The sequence below is a fragment of the Gavialis gangeticus genome, unplaced genomic scaffold, assembly GCF_001723915.1.
Source record: "Gavialis gangeticus isolate Ggan-Ray unplaced genomic scaffold, GavGan_comp1, whole genome shotgun sequence".
Taxonomy (NCBI): domain Eukaryota; kingdom Metazoa; phylum Chordata; order Crocodylia; family Gavialidae; genus Gavialis; species Gavialis gangeticus.
In genome coordinates, this window is record NW_017729022.1 from 162,528,272 (window position 1) to 162,550,185 (window position 21,914).

Sequence of the window (21,914 nt, forward strand, 5' to 3'; positions counted from 1 at the left end):
TTGGGGAAATGGGTGGGGAGGAGACAGGGGAGAGGGAGAGGGGCCTGAGGCTGTAGCTGGAGAGAGGCAGGGGGTGCAGAGGTGGCAGAGGGCAGGGCATGCAGCAGCTGTGGCTGCAGCCCTGGTCTGCAGTTGGGGCTGGAGCCAGAGCTGCAGCAGCTGCCTGGCTCTCTTGCTGCCCTATATCAATTCTAAGATGAGGGCTTTACCTTGTCCTGGAACTGAGTAAATACAGTATGTATTTCAGATGATATGGTAGCTGTGACATAGCTGGTATGAAAGGCTATGGGCATTTGGGTTCAGTTGCATAGTATATGACTATAGCTAGAGGCTAGACTGTCCTTTTTCTGGGAGAAGGAGCGGAGTGGAGAGGAAAACTAAGCAGAAGCTTTAGGGTTCTTCCTTAACAGCTCTCCTTCTATGGAAGAGGTTTGGGGCACAGAATGGGGAAATGGTAAGGGAAGAAATGCAGATGTTGGAGGCTGCGTTGCCTTCTAACTCTACACTTTTTGTATCTATGGGGAAAAAGCACCCTTTACCATATGGATCAGGAGCTATCCTAGGAACAAGTGCTTTTCTGCCTGGCGGCTTGGCTACACTGTTGAAAGCAGCTCCTTAAAGCTTCCACAGAGGGCACCTGGGAGCCCTATTACCTGTTTTCTAGATTTATTCATTTTTTTTTTCTTTTTTTGAGAATGAGTGGAAAGTCCTCAGCTCCTTACAGGATTAGGGCCCTAATTAAGACTGACATTGACAGGCATATTGTCAAATTGTTCACGTATCATTTACTTTCAGATTTCTGTGGACATACGTTAGCATCTCTTGGCTAATGAAGAGTGTTGCCTTGCATATTTTTTAGGATGAGAGAGCTAAGGGTTCCTGTTGTGACTGCCAGCTTTCATCATTTAAGTGGTTTGCAGAAGACAAGACTCTAGGGACAGTTAAGAATAGGAAGTGTGAAGATTGCCACAGTCTCCTGAAGCATTTGAATGACTCTCATAGATGCGGGGCATTTTCTTTAGAGGATTTTTTTTTGTACTATAATTGTTATAATTATTTTAAAGCATGTCAATCCATATTTCTGTTCCAGGGAGATTTGATGAAACTGTGATTGAAGAAAGAAGACAATGTGCTGAAGATCTGTTGCAGTTTTCTGCTAACATCCCTGCACTCTATAATAGCAAGCAGTTTGAAGACTTCTTTAAGGTTTGTTAATATTGAGAAAATACCAGTGGAGTCTCTTCTAAATAGCTGCCTAGTGATACAGAATTTTGCTGCTGTTGCTCCCTCACTCTAAACTTTCTAAAGTCACTGCAGATTTTTCTACTGATTCGAGCTGTGTACCTGGAGCTTAGTGAATAGGAAATGTTCTATAAGTTCCTGTTCTATAAACTGCAAACATTCTGGAGAAAATTCAGGGCAGGAGATTTGGATTTTCACTGACTAACATACAGGAAATCTGGAGAACAAAACCGGTACTTATTTGTTCCAAGATGTTCTGGAGCAAAATAATTGACTGTTTCCATATTTTATGAAGCTGATACACTTGTATCCAAAGGAAAATTAGACTTCTTTGTATCAATCTATTATTAGGAATTGTACTGGAACTCTAGAACAGCAAATTACATATAGGGAACAGGTTGCAAATATAATACTCCTTTGTTAACAAAAATCATAGATCATAGCTTAAAGTACATGAAAGTCCATGTTAAGGTAAAGCTGTTTCCAATTTAAACCTTACTCAGGGTTTAATTCTGAGTTTTAATTGCCGTAAGATGTCAGTTTTTGTTTTTAGATTTCAGTAGATTTTCAAAATACTTTATTTATGGGCTTGTCTACATAAAAAGGTGTGCTGGTATAACTCTCCTGTTTGCATACTCTTTCAGTATAAAAGCATATATCTCTTAGTTTCACATATTTTGCTTTAAAAGCAGTTAAGCTAAAGGAAAAGGGTCCTTTTTTCAGCTGCTTAGTTGTATCAGACACTGAACAATTTCTTGTGTAGAAAGCTTTAAGATCTGGCCAGTCACTAGTTCTTGTTTACTGGTACATCAGGGTTGCTTGTTCTCTCCAGCTCCATACAATAATATTTCTGCTGGTTCTTCACCTATGCAGGGTCTGTTAGGTAAGTGTGAGATGCACAGCTTCATTGCACAGGTCTAGAAATGGCCAGAGGATTTATGTCTGCACATTGCTGCCATAAACAAGCTGGATAGTTTTGTGTGGATGTATGTACTTGACTATTTCTGGGGCAAACAGTATTATATATGTCCTATTCTGATTTAGCTTTGTATGTCAGGGGAGCTGAGCCTCCACCCTGTGGATCAGGTGTGGCACATCAACCCAGGTAAAGGCTCTTTCTACTCTTCCTTCATTTCCCATGCAACTGAGTTGAGAGACAGGGGAAAGGAGGGTATGAGCAGCAGTGGTTCTCACTCCTGCTGACAGGCTGGCAAGGTCAGAGCTTTCATGCAGCTCTGGAGTCCAGGAGCTGGGTGTCACTGCCTTTTGGCTTCTTATCCCTCTCCCACTGAGTTCAAAGGCAGGGTAAAGAGATGATGTGCAGCAGTGGCTGTGCTCAGCCCCTTGACTCTGGAGCTCCATGAATCCTCTGATATCACTGACATATCAGTGTGGGTTCTGACTGGAGCCACAGTTTTTGTGCAGCTCTGGAGCCCAGAAGATAAGCACTGCTGCCACTACTGCTCATCACCCAGCATGAAAACTGTGGGTCCACCCAGAGCCCAGGTTAACATGCCAGTGAGCTCAGTGTTTTTGTGGAACTCCAAGTCCAGGGGCTGAGGGCCATTTCTGCTGCTCATCTTTTCTTTTCCCTGCAGCTGGATTCAGTGCAGGAGAAGAATTTTCTTACTAGGAGGGTATTAAAGCACTGGAACAGGTTACCCAGAGAGGTAATGGAATCTCTATCCTTGGAGGTTTTTAAGACCTGGCTAGACAAAACTTTGGCTGGGATGATCTAGTTGGGGACGGTGCTGCTTTAAACAGAGGGTTGGACTAGATGACCTCCTGAGGTCCCTTCCACCTTAATTTTCTATGATTCTAAGGTGAAGGGGAGGCAGACAGCAGTAAGGGCTCAGCCCCCGCACTCCAGCACTCCAGAGCCCTGTGAAAACCTTGCAGCTGGAAAGGGAAAGGCAGTGACTACACAATTCTGAACAGCACAGGATTGGCTACAGCACCAAAAATAAATAAATATATATGATATTTTAAAGCCATGCTGCTCTGTGGCAGAGCATGATCTTACTCTACTGTGACACTAGCAGAGCACTGGGAAGTGCAGGGAGCTGAGGTAAGGAACAGTGCTGCCAGCTAGTGTCACAGGGTGATCTACATCTGTCCTATTCTCCCACAATCCCCTGCTAACACTAAGAACCTGGAATCCAGCCAGCTCCTTCCGGGCTATTGCAAGCCAGTGGCTCATCAACTTCAATTCCTACTGCTGAACAGGGCACTTAGCTGGGCGCTCAATCTCCGTTCAGTCCAGCCCAGTCCAGTCCAGTCCAGTCCAGTCCAGTCCAGTCCAGTCCAGACAACTTCAGTACCTCCTCAGCCGTACACAGCAGGCTTTTAGCAAGTTTTATTATTTTTATAAAATAATACTACAGAATATTGAACTTTTTACTTTGTATTAATAAGTCTAAAATTACTAAAACCATGTGTTCTCCTTTCTAATATTACTTAAAATACTGGATGTTAGGATATGGCAAGGCATAGAGCTATAATGCTTTGCCATGCAGCTCTTGACCCATTTCTTATTTTAAGATTTGGTGCACTTCCTTTGTTTAAAAAAAAGTTTGAGCGCTGCTGGTGTAGGTTGTTACCACAGGTGCAAAGAAAGGCATGCAGCTGAGTTGGTGAGCAGTGATTCTGAAAGTTCTGGTGGGCTTTTGCTTGTCTAGTCTTTCTTGTTGCTTACTTAATTGAAACCTCTTCTCCTTCCAAAAAGAAAAGGGGAGCTGCTTTATGCTAATTTGGCTTACATGACTCCACAAAGTGATTTAAATCTTGCTATAACCAGAAGCTGCTTTCCCTGGAGCCTTGCTTTCCATTGGTTTTTGAGCGTAACATAGCACTGTGAAACACCTCTCTGTAGCTGAGGTCAGTTGTGTGGATCAGAGAGTAACAGCAATTTTTTTTTTAAAATTGCACCATTTTGCACAGCAGCAGGGAACACTGATGGTGGCATTATTGAATGCACCCGTTGTTTATGACTGTGTAGAGAGCTGCTGCATTCCAGTAAACGATCGTTGCAAAATTGCCATTACTTTCTGAAACAACCTCATAGTTTGCGTAGAATAATTTGGAGATAGGATCCTAGGAAAGTAGGGATGGAAGGGACCTCACGAGATCATCCAGTCCCGCCCCCTGATCAGGGCAGGATCATCCCTGACTAAACCATTTCAGCCAAGTGTCTGTCAAGCCTAAACTTGAAAGCTTCTAGGGATGGGGATTCTACAACTTCTGTAGGCAGTCTGCTCCAATGTGTGATAACCCTCATAGTTTAGTGTAGATTTATCACTGAAAAACCTTGTTACAAAATGGACCAGCAGCTTTCATAAAGATAAATTGAGTTAGTTCCAAAATAGGAAGATTTGCCACCTTAGAATAGATTGTTCATTTTAAGTGGCAGTGGCTACTTTTCTTGTTGCTGTATGATAATGATACTTTCCAGAACAAACAATAACTGAATACAGACATTTTTCTCCCTTTCTTTTCAGGGTGGTGAGGTGCATGATGGATCTGAATTGATTGGTCCTGTTGAACCTTTATCCGATTCCCTGATTGACAGTTTGTCTGACTGCAGTTTTGAAGGTTGGCTTCCTTCTGTGATGCAAGCTGTTTGGTTGTCTTGTGGTACAGTGTGTATAATATGCAACTGGTGGGTCAGCACTGATAGGAAAGTTGGCTTCCAATTTCACTATGTTTTCACTTTGATAGGGCTTTGGAAACTAGGCAGGGGAAAATCTTGTTGGGATCATCAAAGTTTGTCCCCTGTGAGTCCAAGATTGCTCCCTGGTGGATTCTTCCTAGAGTTTGTCCAGAAACCTGTAAACACAGTTTGAACCGTGCCATTAATATCAGTGGGTGCTAACTCAGAGTCTAGTGATGATATTTCAAATGTCAATATTATTGTTTCACTTCTCATCAAAACACATAACAGAGGAAAAATTGTATGAAGAATTATCAGTGTTTTTAAAACTGCACATGTGGTGCATGTTAAGGCTGACCTGGGGTCTAAGAGATGTGTAAGCTGTGTGTGTCATAGTTAACACAACACCTGACACTGGTTAATTTTCCTGAAGTAGGCTCAGTTTTCAAAATTTGGGTAAACCTTACTCTGTTCCCTTCTGTGTACCAGATGTACTTGAAAAATGCGTGGGCTGCATCTTCTGTGCTCTGATCATTGGAAGATCTCTCTTGATTTCCCTACTTCTCTGACATTCATACTTTTAGCTATATGTGAATACTTTCTAATAAAAGCTTAATTTCTTGTTAATTTTAAGAATGTTTTCCCTGTCCTTGCACATTTCTACTTTGCTGCTGCTTAGTGCAGTTTTCCCATGACTAGATATTTATTTTCTGGGACTCTGTCTCATTCTAAACTTTGCTTTGGGTTAAAACTTTGCTTTTATAGGCAATGCTTATCGGCATGCACTGTTTTTTTAATTTAGAAAAAACGTAGCAGCTAGAAAACCAAGGTTGTCTGGCTAATCATAACCATTTCTTCTTTAATGTCTGGATCTTACAGTTCCTTGTATAATATCTTCTATAAATGCATTAAATTTAAGCTTGTTTAAAAAAACAAAACAAAACTTGTAGATGCTAATGTAACAATGCATTCATGAATATTTTGCTTGTACATAACAGCAAGGCAGTTTGGTTCCTTTTGAACTACATACAGTTATATGTTTGTAATACGTACATAGGCATAACTACTCTTAATTTATATGAAGTATTTAAACAGTTTTTTGAAAGTTCCATATTCTCATAATGGAGACATGTTTTGTGGTCTGTACATGTGTATATAATATAACATATCTATCATTTGTAATGTATATAAAGAGCCCTCTAAAGATGTTTACAAAGTTCTCTGTTCACAAAGATCTATGGACATTCAAGAGAAACAGAGAAACAGATTAGACATTAATGTCTATTGAATACACAAAATAAACTTGAAAAATACAGAAACATACATTCTCCCCATTTAGATAAAGTATTAGCAATTACATATAGAATTCTCAGACATAAATATGACTTTCAGGTTGATGTTTTCTCATAGCCTCTGCTAAAAGTAGATAGAATGTCAAGTTCAGAATAAAACAGAAGCAACTATACTGTAGTCCTGTAGATGGCAGTATTAGTACTCAGCTATGATTTGACCCCATTTCTGAAATCTGCTGAAGTGTCTAATCTGGTTTTCTTTCTCCAAGTCTATTTTATTATTGTTAGATAAGAGTGGTCCACTGCTCTATGCTTTCCTCTTATTTTAGGACCTGGTTATATCTATAGATCCTCCAAACTACCGCAGGACTCCCATTTTTGAAGGGCATCAAGACCACCCTTTAGCTGATGATGGAGTTTACTTAGGATGGATCTGTAGCATTCTCTTACTCTTGTCCCTCTAGTTCCTGAAGGGCAGCCTCTGTAACTTTGTAGCAACCTGCAAGGCTGCTGTTTGAAAGGTGATCGCAGGTCATTTTCAGGCAAAGCATCATCTTTCACTATCACTAGACCAGTGAATTAGTGCTCAGCTGCTTTTCTTTTTTTAATTGGTGCTTACACAGGTAATTGGCTAAACAATGGGTGTCTTAAGGTTAGGCTGCACAACTCAGAGTAGAGGGAAGAGCTCACAGTTTCCAGTGGTGTTAAATTGGTTGAGTGAGGTCACGGCATCATATTTAAGAGTGAGATGAGTGCTTTGTCTTTCCCCATCTAGGCATTAGTTTTTCAGGTGTTTAGACACTACAGTGATGGAAGCCATATAAATACTTGGATCCACTTTATTACTTTGGCTGGCTCCTGTTAGCCTTACTGCTTTGGATCCTAAGTATAGAAGTAGAAGCTTGATTTCTCTTTTTTCTTTCTTTCTTTCTTTTTTTTTAAAGAGGCAAAAGCATTTTAACTGCAGATGTTACTTTGAGCCATTCAATATTATAGCAAAAAGCATATGGATATTTAATAGCTTAGAGGGGAAAAGTCAAGGCCTGTATTGTCTCGCAGCTTTATTGAAACCAGACAGATTACCTTGGGAGATGCACACAGGAAATCTTTCTGTTTGGTTGAATCAGACACTGAAACTCCATGACAAATACCAACCTATGTGAATGGAGAAAAGCACGTACCAGAAATAGGCTGGAGAACCGTGTTGCTATTAATAATACTCCATGCTCTTACAGGCATCTGTGTGTTCTTCGGTCATAATATACCTGCCCACTTTGTGTAACTTTTTATTTACCACTTCCTTGCAGGTGATGACATGAAGGATGGAGATTAATAATTTTCCTACTTCCCAGTATAATTGTGGGTTACTTACAAGATTCTCAGAAAGGGTGCCAAATTTTATGGTGAAACTACACCAAAAGCTATGTGCAATCTCATTGAACCCAATTGAATTGGGGCCTGCTACTTTGTAAGCTTAAGAGAGTACTCCACCTCAATTGGCTGCCATTTATTGACTTCTTGTGTACTTTGCATGCATGTACCTACACACATTATCCTAATCTCAACCTCCCAGATTATTCTCTTATTGAACCAATTGCCAAATCCTCTGCAAAAGTGCCATACAGTGTTCCTGTATGCGTGCTATTATGTCCCATCTTCTCCCAACCAGAAATGTATACCCCTTGCAGCTCTTAGGACACAGAGTATGCATGTCTCAACCAGCTGGAAGTTGAATAGTATTTCAGGGCTGTTTTAGAAATTAGGTTTTCACTCATTTTTATGAACTTTTTCATATCTTAGCTCTTATTTCTGGAATACTGCAGCATTATTGCTTTTTAACAGGAAATTGTAGCCAAGGCATCCCCATTTAAGGACATTAATAGGAAAAAAAGGGTCCATTTCAGTTTTCTGACTCATAAGAAGAACATTCTCCTAGTTACCTGAGGCCAAAGTCTGATTGCCTGGGGAGACAGTATGCTCCTCTTTCAAAGCCATCCCTGTTAACATGCTTTGCCTTATCTATGTATCTTCACCCATCAATTACTTTTCCTGTCACCTAGCTATCACATGACTTCCTGCAAACAAAACAAACTGACACATATATAGCCTATTTTGTGCATTTTGAGTCCCTGCTGCTCAAGTTATCGCTTATTTGTAAATCATGAATTTTGGGTTGTCCCTCAGCATCTGTGTTTTTGTGAAGTCCCTTACTGTCCCTAGCCTTCCTGATGTCTAGGCCTCTCTCCCCTTAGCACAAGAGTAGCTGACTTTTGCAGTGAGGTATAAACCCAAAAAGGTTGAGAATTGCTGCCTCCAGTGAATCAGTGGTTTCACAGACCACTTGTCCAGGCAGATTTCTTGTTCATCTCTGATCGTTAGGTTGGTGTTATCTTGTTCTCATTCTCTTGTTCTTTTTCCCCCACAAATCCCATCTCTAGAATGGCAAACATCTCATGCTTGGATTAAATGCTGTCTCAGTTGCATTTAGATAGGACAGTATGGCTCTGAGGCTTCCAAGTGGTCCTGCTAAGCAGGCACCAGTGCTGTTCAGTCTTTTAATAACCTTTAAGGCAGCAAGGAATTGAAAAAACTAAAAACGTAGTCATGATGCTGGTGTTTTGACAATCTGACACCAAAATGAATGCAGCTGATAGTGGATGTGAGTGCAGTTGCCTGTAACAAACTTCCATCTGTGATAAGGCTGCATCATTCTCCTTTTCACTTTGTTGACATTACGTCATGTTAATGAGAAACATGCCAGTAATATCTTTCTCCTCTTACCCTTTATAGTTCGAAAAGATCTAAGTGGACTTGATGATGTGACACTTACCAGCCAGTCAGAATGTGGAGGTGAGATATAAGTAGCTGTTCTTATATATATGACACATTTTAAATGCCAAACCAGGCTTTTGAAAACAATGAGTCCCAAATATCCACTTGGTTTTTAGGATCTTGATCTGCTTAGTCTTACTTACTTAAAGCATGGATCAAAATTTTTTTGCCTGTAATTCAGCCTGAAATTGCGTTGTTATGTATCCTCATCCACACAGACAGGCTTAGTTTTGTACTTTCCAGAAGCCCAAAGGAGAGTGGACTCTGAAAGTGTAGATTGCATGCTGGTTGCTTACAGTTCTCTGTATTGAAAAGAGGAACTGAGCTGGGAATTGCTCTGAGGAGGCTGTTGGTAACTTGGAGGAAATTAAGCTCCTTTATAATCTCCAAAACCATGAGTTCTGAAGATTAGCCTTGTATATAAGGCTGGCTCCACACAAAAAGTATTAAGAGATCCTTCATACAAAATATCGAAGCTAAGCAGTCTGTGCTTGACAACTAAAATGGAAGTGGAATAAAGTGTGATAAATTCTTGTTGATCAAAGAAAAGCCTTGCGATAAAAAATTCTGAAAGTCTCTTGTGGTAGAAAAGAAAATGAGAGCATCAGATGTAACAATGGAGTTGGTAACTTAGGAGAATGTAACTTAGCAAAGTAACAAATGGCTTAAATTGGCTTAAGTTGAATGTTGTTGGTGGATAACAAGAACGTTTGCTGACTTTAAGAGCGTGAGTAGGAATACTAATAGTTAGCAGCTAGTTACTTTAACTTCTCTGTATATTTGTGATCATGCTTCCAGGTTTCTCCAGTGACAGTGACCTGATCTCTTTGACAGTTGATGTAGACTCTCTTGCCGAGTTAGATGATGGAATGGCATCCGACCAAAATTCTCCCAGTAGAGCTTTTGGTCTTGGTTTTAATTCTGAAGCCTTAGCACAAAGCAGTGTTGCTTCTGAGCATGAATGGAGCAAACCTGAAGGGGAGAGGGAGAACCGTAGTCTGTTTACTGGGAGCTTAAAACCTAAGGCTGGCAAACAAGATTACTTGGAGAAAGCAGGGGAGCTGATAAAGCTGGCCTTGAAGAAAGAGGAAGAAGAAGATTATGAAGCTGCCTTTGGCTTTTATAGGAAAGGGGTTGATCTGCTCCTGGAAGGTGTTCAAGGTAAGGCTTGTCCCACTGCATTGGACTTATCTTTTGATGTGTTAATCACCTGTCACTGACAACAATTTACTATCGTGTAAAGAAGTGGTATTTTAAATGGGAGTGATAAAGAAGTGGTATTTTAAATGGGTTTTCAGGTGGCAGTGAGCTCACATGCTGGGTATATGTATATGTGCAAGTGTTTGTGATTTCATTTTTAATGAGAAAATCAGTGCCTGAACAGTTATTCAGAAGCAAATCTACAAAATGCCAGATACTTGCTCTTCTTTTAAAATTGCTTAAAAGTGAGTTGCAGGTAGGCTTTGCTGTCTAGTACAGCTCCTGTACCTTCCCCTTTATTACATGCACTTCAATCCTTACATAATATTTGAAATAATTAACTATAGTTTTGGACATTTGCAGCACTGTTAAAATGTCACTTTATTTACATAGTTAAGTGAAGATTAATTAACCCCATTTTATTCATGGGAAGACTGATACAGCTGTGTGTTTTCGAACACAACAGTATCCTAACCTCATTCTTAGTGCATGTAAACATCTAACCTCTTCTAGAAAGAAGATGCATAAGTTTCCAAGTTCTGCATTATAAAGGTTCTTTTGTCTACAAAAGAGAACATAGCTGTAGACATAGCATGGCACTTTGCTTCTGTAAAGTGTCAATTTATCTGAAAATGCTGAAGTTAACCAGATTAATATTGGTAAGAGGGTTCTGTAGGGTCTACCCCTGCTGCTCAAAGAAGATGCTTCCTTTTTCACCTCTCCTCCGTAATGTCTCAGTTACAGCAATTTTTTGGGGGGTATTGGGGCTAGAAGCTATTCAGTAGAACTGTAAGTTGTGTTTATGTGTGAGTTCAATTCCTACATAGTACTCCAACTCCACATCAACTGCTTGAGTAAGAATAAAATCCAGACTTCATTTAACAGTAGAAAGCACTAACCAGAAATCCACTGGGAATTTAATTTTAATTGTTCAATGGAGGGCTTGCAGATATTTACTCTAGTACACGTAGATATATAGCGCTCATAGATATATAGCACTCATCCTCTGGAGCTGTTCTTGTATCGTTCTGATAATAGATATTACACCATGTGTTGCTTTGAACACTGGCAGGCAAAAATAATTGGCTTAGTATTGGTGAAAATAAAAGTATGGGAATGGGTCAAGAGTGCATGTTCTTTGCTAGAGAGCTTCTGTGCTGGAGAAGAGCTGGTAAAGATCTCTCTTCTGTTTCTTCTGGAGTGATGTCAGTAGGATGGCTGCTATGTAGCTTGTTGTGGTTTTTTAATAGTATCCTTTTTCTCCTTACCTGTATTATCAACATGCATTTTATTCTTGACGTTAAATGCCTAGAAGATCCTTCTGTTGAAGCTCTTCATTCCATACTGTTACACTTTACAGGCTTGTGCACTGTTCACTGCTGTTCTCTGAAGGATGTTTCATTCTGTCGTAACTACTGCTGTTTATTATCACAATGCAAGGTACTTTCAAAATAGTGTTTGCAGCTTCAGCTTTGAAAGACCTTCCCTAATTATCCACATTAAATTCTTAGGGTTTTTTTCCTGTGGTCAGAACTTCCTACAAAATCTTATTTTTTTTGCTTCCCATTTCCTTAGTACCAGCTAGTCAAGAAGAAGAATCCTAATTCTCAGTCTTTATGTTTTATCCATCCTTTACAGCTTCAAAACTAAGTAAGCATGTGAAAAAGATCAGGGGATCCCACTCACTATTTTGCAGCAGCTGTTCTGCAGGTTTGTTCTCCTTTGTGGCACTTGTGTACCACAAAAGGAGTAGAAATGACCTGCAAAGGTATGCAGTGGATGCTGTGGTGGATGCAGAATTAGCATAGCCGGCACCTATGCTTTCTTCCTTTCTAGCACAGAAGCTATATCAAGTGGGAATAGAGTGTGCCTAGGGTGGCCTGCACTCCAGCTGTCTATAGCTAGAATATTGTCCCTTGGGGTCTGTAGTCAGCTTGCTCAGGTTAGACTAATACTAAGATGGGCAGGGGCAGAGCATCTATCAGTTGTATCTGGCTGATTTCTCAGATTTTCCTCTTTCTACTCCTTCCCCTTCATTCTGTGACTCTTCAGGGATGGAAAAGGAAAGCCATTCTTTGCTAAGCACTTATCCTTGGTTTTGACAGATCTAATTGATCCTAAGTCTTGCTGGTTTTGGTGTTTCCGCAGCATGGTAGGGAAACCCTCACCCCCCTCTATAGTGTTGGGGGTGTTTAAATACATCAGTTTAAAAATTCTGTGGTGCAGTTCAGCATATTCATAATTAATACATGTTTTTGTAATTCCCTCTCCCTCAAGGGATGCTGGTACCCCACAAAGCATAGATTGGATAACTTTTTTCTCGGTCCCCAATTGGAAGTTGTTTCTAGTTCATCATTTTCTTTTTCTTCAGTGTACACTTCTCTAGTATCAGACAGTTTTCATTTAAATAGACTATTACTTTTATAATTGACAACAATAGATAAACATTCATGATATATTGCACTTGTAACCTTGATTCTAACTTTTAAGGCCTGCTAATTTAATTTTTCCAACCTATACCTCACTAATTATTCACTTTACGTGGCTAAAATGTAGACCTAGATCTAGAAATAGTTTGTAAAGGTGGTGTGATCTTGTGCGCCAATAAAATATTTTTCTTTCCTGTCTCTCTTCTAGACTAGCCAAAACACTTTTTCCCTGATATTGGAGTGGCTTTTATTAACAAGATGCAAATACCCAACACATAGCCTTTCTTGAGAACTACTTCTTGACTGGGATTAAATCTCTCTTCAGTATAAAATGACAATCTTTACTGTTGCCACATGGTGGCACCAAGAAAATAGAAATTGACATAAAACCAGAATCATAAAATGCTGTCAATATCACAAGCAAAAGAATCCGTCCCTTCTTTTCGTAACTTCATACTAAATTGTTAGACATCTTTTCATATACCACCTCAGTAAACTGAACACATGGATCAGCAATTTCAGGTTTTCTTCCCACTTGGCTCTTGCTGCTGGCCTGTCCTAGTGGCATAACCTATGCTTTTCTAACTTTAAATATTGCTAATGTTGTTACTCTAATCTTACAGATTTGCAGTTCTTCAGTTTAAGGTAATTGGGTAGAATTTGTTTGCTGTTTTGCAAAAGTGGTCTCTGGTAATGGAGGTCTTTTATGTTTCTGATGGACAGTTCAGCTCTTTGACTAATAACATTACTCCAGAGGTGAAGAGCTGTATGTATTGGAGCCAAGGAGACAAATCTACATTGACTTCATTTTCAGTTTCCCTTGTGTGTGGAGTGGAAAGTATGGCATTGTTAATGGCACCACATTTGTATTTTCCCTGGTTCTACTTCTGTGACATTTTGGCATTAACTTTTTAATGTATTATTTACACTCTTTTTTAAAAGAAATGATAGGAGGCTCAATAAAACAACTTTGAATTTTTATTCAGAAATTATCTTATGATGCAGATTTCCACAAAAAATGTAATAGAGCTGTGTTAAATGAGCACTAGTCTGTAAACCTAGGTGATACTTCTGACTATCCTGAAAATGAACTAGATGCTTAGTTTGTGAAATAATTGAGCTGAAATGGGAATTACCCACTCAGTTGGGGATAGATTAGTGTTTAAATCATCTTCCTAGAGAGTGAGGGCTATATGATTAAAATTATTACGGGGTTATGAGAGGGGTTGCTTCACACTCTGTGTAGATGATGGATTAGTTGGAGTTCCCCAAGTTTCCTGTGCCACTTTAGGGCCACAGTCTTTTTGGTCCCTTTGGCTATACTTTTAATCCTGGCACTAATTTTCCCAGGTACCTAACAAGGTAGCTCTTAGAAAATCTGGTCTTTTCTTTGCTTTGTGGGGTAAGGATATCTCTGTCACTCTTCCCCAGCTGGTTGACATCCTTCCTTGTGGTATCTCTTGGTTTGTTCTCAAGGCAGCTGCTTGCCAGCCTGATGCTGAGGAGCTTTTCGATGGTACGTCTCAACCCCCTTGGCAGCCATACCTCCTTGCTTGAACAGAAGCGTTTAATCCCCATTGTTGCTAATAAATTGCTTAAACTCAGCTCAGTCCCTTGATCCCCTTGTGACTGCTGTACCATGAGGCTTATACACCCCATTGCAGAGCCTAATAGGGATACCAAACCCTTTTCAGCAAATAATGTAGACAGAAATCAGTCTAGTCTAGCGTGTATTTGCTGCCTGTAGGCAAAGCAACTGTAGGCTTTATCACTAGAATGAAATGGCTACAGGCATTATGTGCTGTTATTGATTTGTCTCTAGCTGTGTTTACCCTGACGTAGGAAAATTTTGTATAGGCTTGCAGTTGGGTCCATTGCTGGGTCTGATGCTACATAGCAACCAGCATTTAGACTTGGTTGCAGGAAATATTGCTGTACTTAGTTTGAGTTAAAATTTTAACTGTGGATGTTCAGAGCATACAGAGGGAGGATCAATCCTGCCAGTGTATTATAAAATGCCTACCTTCAGTATCTATAGAAGTTTTGTCAAGTACAATTAGTAAACATAAGCATGTAAAAAATAATTTTGCAGATCTTTCAAGAACTGAATGAGATAGAGAAGGCTTGTCCAAACCAGCCTGTAGGTCCTTTTTAGTATATCTCTTGCAGTAGGCTAATTTATTTATACTTTAACTTTAAAGGAGAAACAATCTCCCAAAAATACTTTTTCTTTGGTTGGGTTCTGAGTGATTTGGATGTTCTAAAAGATTATCCCACGCCAAGCATCTTGCTGCTAATAAAAAATAAATAATGTGTGATGTTAAGATGCACCATAATTATTTTAATAGTGATTTAACTTCTTATCTTATATAGAAAGTGCATAATTCAAAAGGAGTATAAACACTGACATCCTAAAATTATCAAACAATATATTTTAAAACAGATCACTGCACTGAGGAATTATATTTCCAATTTAATGCTATCTGCTTGAGCTGCCTAAAGTGTAGTTGTTTTTTCTTTACCCCCCTTTGCCCTGTAACATTCCCTTGTCAGCTATGTGAGGTAATGTAAAATATATCTGCGGACGTTTAGGCTCAGTTAAGTCAGGTTCATTCCCACGTGGTATGTTTACTGGCAACTGGCAGAATGCACATATACCAGAAAACCATCTCTGTGCTGATGTTATATGCAATTCTGAGCACATATTAAGGATTTTATGAGGGTTTAATTTTTTTCCCTAGGCAACACTTATAGCAAGATCCACTCAGCTCCTTCTGTGTCAGTAATCCCATTCCTCAAAGAAGTTCTTCTTTGGGTTAAAGGCTGAATGCCCTGTAATGCAACAGAAAAGTCCTGGAAATCAGAGAAGTCATGCTACTGTGTCTTGACTCTCAAACTCTCAGCTGTTCAACACCGTTCACATGGCTTTTGAGCTCTGGGATTGCAGCAGCATGTTTTATGCTCTCTTAGAAGGATGCTTTCCTTTGATTTTTGGGAATGCAAATTTTAGTAAAATTGCTGACAGTTGGAAAGCTGCTACTTATCCAGATTTAGAGACAGGGACCCTCTTCCTCTCTTCAGCAGTTCAGAGCCTTGTTGGAGTGCAATAACAGGATTTTCTCTGGTGTCTCTCTCAGTTTAATAGAAAGTCCCTCCAGAATGTGGAGAGGCTGGGAAGCCTTCAGTTCTCCAATTCTTTGGTAAGGTGCCGTATTATGCCTTTCATTATTTTGGTTGCCAAAGTGGTTTCTGCTGTCCTTGTGTTGGAGAACATGCTCTGGCACCATCTTGTTTTCTTACCAGGCTGCTTCTGTTCTGTTTTTGTGCTGATCTGAGTACCAATCCCCCCTCCTTCTTTTCCCCCTCCATGACTCTCTTTCTTCTTTTTTTAATAGCAAATTCTCTAAGGAGATCTTTTACTTCTGTAAAATCTTCCTGCAGCTCATTATTGTGGTTTGACTATGATTTTTAACAGATTAATGGAAAGAAGAGCTGTGGCTCAGTGTCAATGCATCTGCTAGCTACGCGTGCACATCTCCAGTATATTGGAGAACCACACCGGCCCCTAGAGAGCATTGACTTCTATCTTACCTAAAAGAGTTGTTCTCATGCATTTAGATTTACACTTACGTCTTCAGTGAGATACTCTCTGGATAAAACTTTCTGAAAAGCCATGTCTATTATGTGCTGTGTTGATTATGGTACTACATGGATTCCCACTTGTTTGTCCCTTGAGCACAATATATCCAGATCATTTCCTCAGCCTTAACTTTTATTATTAATTCCTGTGTATTTTATCCTAACTATGTGTAGACATCTGTGAAAACCCACTGGCAATTTAACTTTGGTGTCTCTGTAGGATTTGGTACTGTTAACATCACTGAAATACGTGAACTGTCATTAGCTAGAGAATTGACTGTATTGTGGTATGAGCCCTTAAAAACTACTAAAGTTTTCTTCTCATGGACAGTTTTAGAGTTTAGAATGAAGGTTCAGCTGAGTCCACTTGCTGCCACAGATTTGTGCTTCTGATAAAAATGTTTTGCTTAAACAAGTTGCTGTTTTTCATGGTTTTGTAGATAGCCAACAAAGTGGCCTCTCTAATTTTTGAATAGCTAGGAAGGAAGGCATGAATTACATTGTTTCTTTTACCCCATTGTTGAGCCTGAAAATTTAAGATTATAAAATGGCAACACTTACTGTATTTTTGCTGCTGACGTTTTGACAGAAACCGTTGTCCTGCAACCCTGATCTGCCCCCACATGTTGAAGGCTCCAACTACTTCCTTCCTAGCTACTAGAATGTCCACTTGCCCATGCAACAGCCATAAGGCAATGATGTGATCAGTTAAAAAATAATTTAGCTTGCTGAGTTTCATGGGGTCTTCAGCAGCTAAAACTCATTTCTAGAAGTGGACTAGGAACTTTGGGACTATAGAGCATTGTCAAAATTAACCAAAAATCTTGTGCTAGATTGTGGGATTGTACTGTCACTTGCGGTGAGTATCAGATTATGTTTAGTTAATATCGACAAAGCCAGCCTGTTCATGCGATGTAAGAAGTGTTTGCACTAAGAAGAACAGAGGTCCTTTTGAACCAATTAAGCAAAAATAACAGCTGGGCTACCCACTAATAAGGAAGGTGCTGCTAACCCTCCTTTCATTGTGAGAAGAATAAGTCTTTTAAGGCTTACCCCCTTGCATTTTTATAGAAAGGAGAGTCATTCTTTGAAAAATCCAAAATCCAGCTGGGTGATATGTGCAGGAAGAGTGTGAAGGACATAAAGAAACTTTTTATGAAAAGAGTATTGTAGCTGTTACATTGGGCAATTATTAATGGTTGATTCAAGCTTTCAACTTTTGGAGAAAGTTTTACTGCTTAAATCATCGGAGTTTAAATACTTGGAGTTTGGGGGAGCCCACAGACTGAGTCTCCAACAAATTCCTGGTAGCATGTTATAGAAGAGAAGAAACTTCTAGCATCTTTTAATTGGTTCTGAAAGCAAGATAGGGTCCAAACTATTTGAGTATGTCTGAGAAAGGAACAGAAGGGTTTAAGAAGTAATAGTAAGAAAAGAAATAATGATGATAGCTTTCTAGTCTTTTGCTTTGTATGGAAATGTCTTCATTAGGGATATGATAGTGTAAGAGTGCTGTTGTAGCTATGGTAGTCCAGAAATTATGTGAGAGGCAAGGATTTCTCAGGATGATAGCTTTTGTTGGGTGAACTGTGTAGTTGGGATAATGTTAGACAAGCTTTCAAATGCAAGATGTTCTTCCTCCGGTCACTCATTAGGGATAACAGAGGAGTTCTCCTGACAAATTCTTCTAGCTAAAGAAAAGAGATCGGCATCTGTTAATCTGTACAATTTTTGGCCTTAGCAACATTGTGTAGACTGGAAACCAGAGAAATAAGCACATGTCATAAACCTGTGCCCTTCTCAACTCTCACTTACAATATTGATTCCAAAAGGAAGTGCCACTCAACACTGACAAACGCTTTTCCTGAGTTGAATGAGACCACTCTGTGTTGTTCTCCCTGGTGTTTTGTGGTACCTGTGAAGTGGACCTTTTAAGAATATCCTAACATGATCATTATGAACCCATCTGGACAATAAGGGTGCCTGCAGACATGTAGGATGCCTGCTCCAATTCACTATTATTAGTGCGTCAGAGAAGACTCAATTAATCGAGTCTGCTGGAGCATGCTAATTAGCATGCTCCAGCAGTCTCAGCACTTCATGTTTTCAATGTCCCTACACTTCAAAATGGTGGCAGGGCACTTTAAAGCTCGTTAAACAAGCTTTAGTCAAAGCACCCCTGCTGCCATTTTGAAGTGTGGGATCCTGAATACATGAGATGTGGGCCCTTTTAATTACAGTGGCTCCCAAGAGCTGCTTTAATTAAAGTGTCCCCCTTGCCAATCCTGGAGCATGTGTAAAGATGCCCTTAAAGCCTAATTCCCTTCTGTTTTCCTGCCTGGGATCCTAGCAGTAGTATCATAAACACAAATTAACTAGGCTCTATTGGTCTGTAAGGTGAACATGAATGGATCCTCAAAGCTTTCATGGTTAATTTCTTCTTTATTATGATTTCTTGTTCATTTTTAGTAAGACAGGTGTCTATTTATTGTAATACTTTATTCGATATTAAATCTTTCTCCCCTTCTAAATGATAAATAACTTTACCAGTCTCACTTTTTGAAAGTCAACCCCCTATGCCATTGTGTCATTGAAGATATAACAAGCTCATTCTGGAAAGTTAACTGACCTTTTTTATGTTAGTTTTATTCTGAAGCATAAAATTTACAATGTTACATGAATAACCTACTTATGTGAGGTGGTGTGCCCCAGCTCATCGCTGGTTAAGAAAGAAACCTCAGTTTGTTTAATTTTGAGAATTAAGAGAATAAATGAAGAATCCAGTTCTCTCATTTAAAAAATATACATGGGATCCTAACTTAAGAAATTTTTTGTCTTGAATAGTAGAGCAAAAAAAGATTTAATTTTTTGAACTTCTGGCAAGTTCTTCATTGTAAAATTGTATAAAAAGTAAAGATAATGGCGATCCTGACCTGAAAAGGTTTTTAAAATATAGAATGGGGCTTATGATCTCCTTTGCCACTTTATGACTTAAAAGGTGGATTTGAAAGGTATGTTTGCATTTAATTTTTTTTCGCTTTGTACCAGAGGAATATCAGGATGTCCACTCTGGTTTTGCTGGAGGACTTGTAGGGGAATCTCTGAGGATCATGTACATCTCCTCTTCCCATAGTCTTTTCTATGCTCTTCAGTCAACAGTTTTCCCAGGTCCAAGGCAGCTAAAGATACTCCAGCAGAGGCAGTGCATGAATCATGCATTGATAAGCTTATTTTATTATTGTATCTATAAATATGAAGTTTTTTGTTCTTCAGAAGGATTTACATCCATGGAGGAGTCTCAGATGAAGAATTAGACAACAGCAGTTTTTCACATAGTTGGTAACCCCTCTCAGTATCTGATTTCCATCCTCCTTATTACTGGAAGCACTTGATGTGATCAGGTGACTAATTCTTTTTCTCTGTACATCAGAGGCATACATCAAGGGCTCGGTGAACAACTGTTCACCAGGGCACCCTTGGGGAAAACTAGGAGTAATAGTCACCAACTCCTTGAAGACCGTTTCAAGCTCAACATTAGGAAAAACGATTTCACAAGTAGGGTGTCCAGACTGTGGAATAAATTCCCTCCAGGGGTGGTGCAATTGCCTACCCTGGAAATCTTCAAGAGAAGACTGGACGGTCACTTGACTCCAGTTGTCTTTCCTGCTTGGTGCAGGTGGCTGGACCTGATTTTCTTCCGAGGTCCCTTCCAGCCTAACAGTCTATGAAAAACTCTCTGCCCTTTGTCAAGAGATGGGTATTCTACTTAATCGTGATTATGGCCAAGAAATAAGCAGAAATATCTTGGGAAGCCTGGTTCAGTGTATAGACATCTGTGCTGGCCCTGTTATTGCCTTGCATATCATTGAACAAGTCTCTTAACTGCTGTGTAGCTTGCTTGCTTTATATGTAAAATCAGGCTAGTAGCCCTTTTGTAATGTGTTTTGGGATTGAAAGATGAAGCACTTTGTGCACTATGATGGATCTGGGTAGGTGAGATGAGCAGCTGATGAGGGGAATGTTCATTTGGAACCTTGTCCGTCAGTCTTCAGAATGAGATTTAACCTTTTTCTTGTTCTTGAGTATCCGAAACAGGCCCACTAAACAAAAAATGAAATGTCCAAAGCAAATTGAGGGGGATGCACTGTCTTCTTGACTGGCACAGGAAAATAGGGTGGAGAGCCAGCGACTTGCAAATCCTAATCCTCACAATTTAATTGATTTAATATGTTCATGGTCAAATTGTTTAACCTCTCTCGTCTACATCAAACTAATACTTCAGGGCTACTTTGAGGGGTAAGGTAGTTAACATGTCCTTTAAAGATATAAAACGGGTGTCACAGATCTGGTCCATGGGCTGGATCTGGCATGCAGAGCTGTTTCATCTGGCCAGTGGGGATCCCCACGGGGCTGGACATTTGACAGTGGGATGAGTGGCAGCAGGGTTAGTTGCTGCAGCTCCTGGAGCCATTATAATTTAATGATGCCACTATTTCTTCCACTGTCAAGTTTCCAGCCCTGTGGGGAGCCCTGTGGGCTGGATTTGGAGTGTAGCGTTGCGTCATCTAGCCTTTGAGGCTGCCCATGAGGCCAGAAATTTGGCTGTGGGAGGAGTGGTGGCTGTTGTGGCTCCAGAAGCTGTGGCAATTGAAGCTGTTGTTGCCAAATTTCCAGTCCTATGGGCAGCCCTGCAAACCAGATGTTGTGGCTCCACACTGGATCCAGCCTGCAGACCAGCCCCGTATGACTCCCTGATGTAAAGTATTAAATATACTGAACAGTATTGGATAGAAGTGGAAAATGACATATTTCCTTGCAAGGTAAATGAAGGTTTGTTGAAGCTACTGCATGAATCGGGCATGTATTAAGAGGCAAGTAGAAGTCTGGAAGCTGTTGTTCAAGCTCTTGATGGGTTGAGAATTAAGGACCTTTGTGAAAAAAAGGAATACTTGAGAGAGAGGTTGTGCCTGACCAGAGTTTCTGCTGTTTGGTTGATAGCAGTTTCCCTCTCTCTCTCTTTTTTGTAATTTTCTTGATTTGATGTCTTTGGAGAATAATGCCATTTTTATGATCATGCAATGTCATATACATCTAACTGCAAGTATCTTGTAAACTGTTCAGTGACTTCTGTTCCTCTTTGTGTTTATTACTTCCTTATAAATTGAACTGGATGGTCCAAATCTTCCATCCTAGTCCATGCTGTCCTTTCTCCTTGAGGAAATTTAACAGGTCATTAACAATTTTTAATTAAGCCAGCTTCAGGGCTCTTTGTGCAAGGATCTGAAATGCATTTTGATAATACCATGAGATCTTTCCAATCAAGAATATATTTTATCTCTGAGGGTTAGCCCTGGATTAAGTTAATCAGGAAAAGATTTAATTTTAAAAAAAATCACTTTAGTGGCTTGTTATTAACAGCTCAACATAGGGAACTCCCTTTCATGGAAATCCGCTCTAATGACTGAACAAGTAACTAACTCTGGCTTAGGTAACCAGCATATCACCATCCTGCTGGTTGCTATTTGAAAGAGAGACATCCCGAATGAGAAAGAGATACTTGACTGGGACAGTTGATAGTATTCCTCGTATTCCATGTGCTACCTTTTTTGTATCCATTCTGTCGAAATGTTT

The 21,914-nt window shown here is 39.8% G+C and overlaps 1 protein-coding gene across 1 annotated transcript in view; it reads left to right on the forward strand.

Annotated features, from left to right (window-relative positions):
* RPS6KC1 (ribosomal protein S6 kinase C1) overlaps positions 1-21,914 on the forward strand; it is a 174,788-nt gene that overhangs the window by 45,884 nt on the left and 106,990 nt on the right. The window contains exons 4-7 of the mRNA XM_019516441.1: positions 1,091-1,206; positions 4,740-4,833; positions 8,974-9,033; positions 9,814-10,176. Coding sequence (XP_019371986.1) covers positions 9,885-10,176 — 292 coding nt within the window. The 5' untranslated portion in view covers positions 1,091-1,206; positions 4,740-4,833; positions 8,974-9,033; positions 9,814-9,884. The remainder of the gene's footprint in view (positions 1-1,090; positions 1,207-4,739; positions 4,834-8,973; positions 9,034-9,813; positions 10,177-21,914) is intronic.